The 5,265-nt window shown below is 37.9% G+C and overlaps 1 protein-coding gene across 1 annotated transcript; it reads right to left on the bottom strand.

The window, feature by feature from the left end:
* Positions 1 to 939: 939 nt before the first annotated feature.
* Positions 940 to 4,746, bottom strand: LOC109218709 (growth-regulating factor 1-like). The gene is made up of 4 exons (XM_019383082.1): positions 3,982 to 4,746; positions 3,034 to 3,258; positions 2,041 to 2,395; positions 940 to 1,923 (listed from the first exon to the last, which is right to left on the bottom strand). The coding sequence occupies exons 1-4, from the start codon at positions 4,370 to 4,372 to the stop codon at positions 1,077 to 1,079; spliced, it is 1,818 nt and encodes a 605-aa protein (XP_019238627.1). The 5' UTR covers positions 4,373 to 4,746; the 3' UTR covers positions 940 to 1,076.
* Between the last annotated feature and the right edge of the window lie 519 nt (positions 4,747 to 5,265).

The raw sequence follows: 5,265 nt of genomic DNA, 5'->3' as shown, positions 1-5,265 counted from the left end.
ACTACGAATCTTTTAGGAAACATTTCATGGCTATCATCAAAAAGGCATGAAACTTAAATTGTACTGATAATAATTCAATATGGAGGCATCCAAATTTGAAGGCAACCCTCTCAAAATTCAATTTTTAGGAGCCGTGCAAGGGCCACTAAGACCAAAAGCAATAAAAAGAAGCACAAACGTAAAGAAAAAATTATATAACCAGGCTGGAATTAGTATAAAGTTGGTCCAATGGGAAAGTGATTGAAACTGATGTATCATCTATGAAATAAATACTCCAGATTCTGTCTCAACCAAATGGACATCTTCATTTGTTTTGTAATATGCAAAATCACACGCTTAAAAGAAGCAGACCATGCACAAAGCAATCCGCGTTCACGCACGTTCTGAGAAAAGGCCGCATTCCGAATAGGTATAATGTAGGCAGCCTCTCCTATTGCAAGCATCATCGGTTGATTCCACGTCTTGAACCCGTGACTTATAGGCAAAAACCCATGCTTAAGAAAAGTAGAAATTAGAAAATGAAAGCCCACAATGAACTGGAATTATCTTATCAATTGTAACAACTCACCAACCAACATGCCTCCTACCAACTTGTAAGAAAAAATTGCTTGATTGACAAAACTATTCAGACAATATCACATGTTTGATAAAACCAATTTCTTGAAATCATTAGCCATTGAAATGAGCCTGAAGCAACAATCAAGCTGTCTATGTGTGACCTATAGATCACGAGTTCGAGCGGTAAAATCAACCATTAATGATTGCATTAGGGTAGGCGGCCTATATCATATCCCTTGGGATGCGACCCTTCCTCAGATCCTGCGTGAACGCAAAATGCTTGGTGCACCGGGCTGCCCTTGAATACTAGAAATAGGCAATCTTAAGTCTAATAGTTGGACAAACTATGCCCAAAAAGCTGAAAAATATTACAGCAGTAAATAAAGGAACAAATCTTAACCGGGATACTTGGTCATTTTGATATCTTCAGTACAAGATTGATTGGCAAAGGAGCATTAGGAGAAAAAAGGGAAATAGCTCACTTCTGGAATTAAAAATAGCATATCCTAGTTTACATATTACATGGCAGGCAGTGTTGGATTCATAAGAGTTGTTCCAAGAAGGCCATTGCAAAGACTGGAACCTTCGTTAGTCTTACTGTTTTCTGCTCTCGGACTGCTACCTGCGCTGCTGTTAGAAAGGGAACCGAACGAGGACTTCTGTAAGACCCCGGTTGGTGATGATCCCATCCGGGGGCTTCTATCCCACCCCTCGGTCATGAGATTAAGAGCTGCTGTTTTGCTCTTGCAATCACCCGAGCTGTTATTAGTGCTATGCAAGACCTCACCGAGGGGACCACCCATGGAAGTTTCCCAAGTTATAGGAATCCAATTTCCTTGTCTTTGGTTATGCTCACTGATGATGGTGCCAATGCCTAATCCCATTTGAGTTGTTGTCTCGTGCTCCTGTGACATCCTGTACTGTGGTGAGGTTGTGAGTTTGTCGTTCGCAGGAGATGAAGTGGAAGACATGAAGTCTGAAGTGATCACAGGGATGGAAATGGAGAGCTGAGTCCTATCTGACTGCAAATCAATGTCTGGCCAAGAAACTGTGGATTGATCAGACTGGTTTTTGGGCCAATCGTCCATGAACTGTCGAAGTGGATGATGCTGTGATTTGCTTTCTTGATCTCTGATATCTTCTGAATTTCCATAGCCACGGCAATTCACTAGCGAAGAGTTCTTATTTAGTGGATTGATCAAAGAGTCAGCACAAACTAATCCAAATTCAGGCCTAGAAGTTACTCCATAAGGATTCTGCTCTTTCTGAATTGAATATTGGCTCTGTTTCTCACTTGAAGAAACAACTGTAAGGCCTTTTGTATCTGAATACCTTTCACCAAAATTTTCCTTGGGCGTATAATTCCTGCCAGTAAAATATATTAAAATTAGATCAATGCATCGTGGAAACTACTGCTTGCCGTTAAAGTCATTTTTATAAGCAGAAAGAGATACATATAACAGAATAAACTCTGAAATGTACCTCTCAAGATAAGGGGAAGTAGTGGAGGGATTAGTAACAGCAGGCGGCAAATTGCTGAGTTGGGGATGTGAGAGAGCTAGAGTGTTGGATGCAGCGCCTCCGGGAGCCAATGCTGCTGATGCTGATGCTGATGCTGAAGAAGAAACATTCATCAGCTTGGCGGAAGTAGCACCAGTTTGTCCTTCCACAGGCTTTCTTGAACGATGGCGGCCTCTGTTCATGTGCCGCTCACAATACTTTTGATCGGCAACTGCATCTCTTGAGCACCGCCATTTCTTCCCATCTGTTCTCCTACACCTTCCTGGCTCTGGATCGTTACTGTTGGAGAATCCTAGATGGAATGCACCCCATCCCACTGCCAAAAGTTAACCACAAAACACATCATCCACTACTCTAAAACAGACTCGTAAGTGCTAAAAACCATTGTGCTCTCTAGAATTTTTTTTTATCTTTTGGGGGAAGTTGGGATCCCTTAACCAGTATTTTCCAGTTGCCTCAGGCAGTGGCGGAACTAGCTTAGACCCCCTTCGCTGAAAATTTTACTGTGTAAATAGGTAAAATCAAATTATTTTGGATATATATAAGCTCTTGAATCCCCTTGATATGAGGAAAAATTCTAGCAAAATGGCAAAGGGGGGTTCAAAAATTGCTTTAGATAACCGGCTTAAATCTATGTTTGACCTTTTTTTGATCCACTTGTATAAAATTCTGGGTCCGCCAAAGGCCTCATGATCATGGAAAGAAAATAAAACCTGCCCTTATGCAGAATGATTACTGAAGGCAGCATATTTCTGAAAAATAAATTCATTCCATATTACTTTAGAATAAGAAACAAGAAAATATGACTTGGGAAACTTCTTGAGCCATAGATTTAGATACATTATTGTGTAGATCTCACATTTTAACTACAAATAGGGAAAGAGCTGAATCCTAATGTATTTATTTCTAACTTTTTCAGCAAGATGATAAGTAGAAGTAAAAGCAAAGACTTACAAACATTGGGTCTAAGGCCTGCAAAAGTTGTGAAGCCAGCAGATTCAAGGGCTTTTCTAATGGGGTTGAGGAGATAAGGAGGTATTGGAACATTTGCAGTGATATACTTGTAGATCAAAGCCTGGTGTTCCAACTCCATCCACTGTGATGGAGTAAATGGCCCTTTTACCCCTGCTGCTATTACCCCATGCATGTTTCCAGCATTCATAGCTCCACTGCCACAGCCTGAGCAACAAAGAAAGATCACAACTTTGAGAATTAGAACTGATTTTTACCAAATAAAATGACTAGAGAATGAAAAGATTTTCCCTGCTAAATCAAAATAACATGGCTTTTGTCTGCTCAACAAATGTGAAAGAAGAAAATAGACTGTTGAAAGATGCTTTGACAGGATACCTAATACTCCTAGAAAGCATTGTGTCTTGAAAAATTAAAGAGGGTACAAAACATTTTAGATATTTGCAATACCAAGGAAACACAACAAAGGAAGGGGAGAAAATCAAAATTCAGAGACCTATCAATGAAAGAAGGAAATGTCCTCAACTCTTTTAGACCTTTCATCTGATTATGCCTTTGAAAACCAACATTGCCACACACTCATTACCAAAAATAGGAAAGATAGAAACCATATAGTACTAAAGATGCCATCTTTTCTCTCTTTTATGGGTGGGTGGGTTGGTTACAAGAACATCAAAATTGAAAAAAAAAAAAACAGTAGCACATACATACATGAGAAGACTCCCTTCCCTGTGTTTGTAAACAAAAAAACTATATGCATTGCTACCAAAAATCCAGCAGTTTATACAAAACCAACAAGCAGATAAAGATAACAAACATATTGCACCAAAAAAACTCAATCTTGATTCCAAGACAAGAAACCTATTCATTGACACATCACTTCCAAAATTAAGAACTTTTTTTTTGTTTTTTCTTTAACAATTTATGTACCTGAAGAGTTCCTAGTAAAAGGAGTTGAAGTGTAATGATAAAAAGGCATTGTCACATTCTGAGAGTTGGGTGAAGAAAAGCTAAGCATTTGCTGGCTGTTAGTACAATTACTTCTAAGTTGTTGCTGAAACAGCATTGTAGCTGCTGCTGCTGCTGCTGCTGCTTTAGAGGAAGAGAAACCATCACTAGTCTTAGCTAATTTAGTGTCCTTATTATTCCAGTCATCTTCAGTAGCAGTATTAGTAGTGGAAGATCTTTCATTCTTGTGAAATCCAGTAGATCCGTACCACTTTTGCTTGGTCTCAACAGCTGTAGTAAACATATTACTACTTGTATTGTCTGAACAAATCACCCCACCATTATCTAAACTCCCCACCACCCCAAAATCCATCTAACAAAAACTAAAGTTCACTCTTTTAACAAGAAGTTGTATAGCTAAAAAATGGAGCATTTGAGGGGTCAGTTTGAGAGCAAGAAACAGACAGAAGGAGCTTGGTTTTTGCTGTAGGAGAAGCAAGGACCATTTTAAAAGAGTTGGGTTTTTTGTTTTTTGTTTTAAAAATGTGTTTTTTGGGGAGTTGTGGGAAGTGTTGGGAATTAGTATAGCAGAATAGGGGAGCTATATATGAGCTATATATGTAGTTAAGCAGACCTCAAAAAGAGAAAGACACACTGGTTTTCTCGTTTAGGAGTTAATGTTTTGGTGAAAGGGAAAATAATTGGAGAGAGAGAGAGAGAGAGGCAAATACCTGTACCGTATGTGCTGTTATTATAGTCTTGTTTATATTTCGGACATAAAACCGCCTAATCCCAGGGTCGGTTCTTGTTATCTTTTCTTTTTTTCTTTTTTCTTTTTTGTAGCAAAGATAAAAGAGATAGCAATCTCACACTAACTTTATAAAAAATAAGTAAAAAACATACTCGCTTTGATATAATGAATATATATATTAATTATATACTTTATTAAATATTTATAAATCATATACCCGCCATATGAACTTTTGTTAGGGCTGGTTTTTGTAATATCAATTCATTCACTTGTCAAGATATTACAGAGGCAAGTGGTTCAATTGAACCCGGTATACTACTCTACATCCGCCTCTCCCAAGGAGGACCGAAGGAGTTTTTCGTTTATTGTTGAAATGTATATTTTCGTATTAGTTCGTTATAGAAAATAATATATTTTTATATTCAAAACAAATTTAAACAATGTATGACAATTTACGATAATAAATTTAGAAAGTTTTATACTTTTACATTGATATTAATTATTATGCGTTTAAT

Source organism: Nicotiana attenuata, unplaced genomic scaffold (genome assembly GCF_001879085.1).
Source record: "Nicotiana attenuata strain UT unplaced genomic scaffold, NIATTr2, whole genome shotgun sequence".
Classification (NCBI taxonomy): domain Eukaryota; kingdom Viridiplantae; phylum Streptophyta; class Magnoliopsida; order Solanales; family Solanaceae; genus Nicotiana; species Nicotiana attenuata.
The sequence above is the reverse complement of the archived record's forward strand: the minus strand, read 5'-3'. Positions and strand labels throughout refer to the sequence as shown.

What these genes read in the sequence shown, in the direction of transcription:
- LOC109218709 (XM_019383082.1), bottom strand. Translation starts at nt 4,372, where the DNA reads ATGGATTTTGGGGTGGTGGGGAGTTTAGATAATGGTGGGGTGATTTGT. An exon ending in TTTTACTAGGAACTCTTCAG is followed by an intron (nt 3,259 to 3,981) that starts GTACATAAATTG and finishes TTTGTTGCTCAG; the next exon opens with GCTGTGGCAGTGGAGCTATG. An exon ending in AGGCCTTAGACCCAATGTTT is followed by an intron (nt 2,396 to 3,033) that starts GTAAGTCTTTGC and finishes AACTTTTGGCAG; the next exon opens with TGGGATGGGGTGCATTCCAT.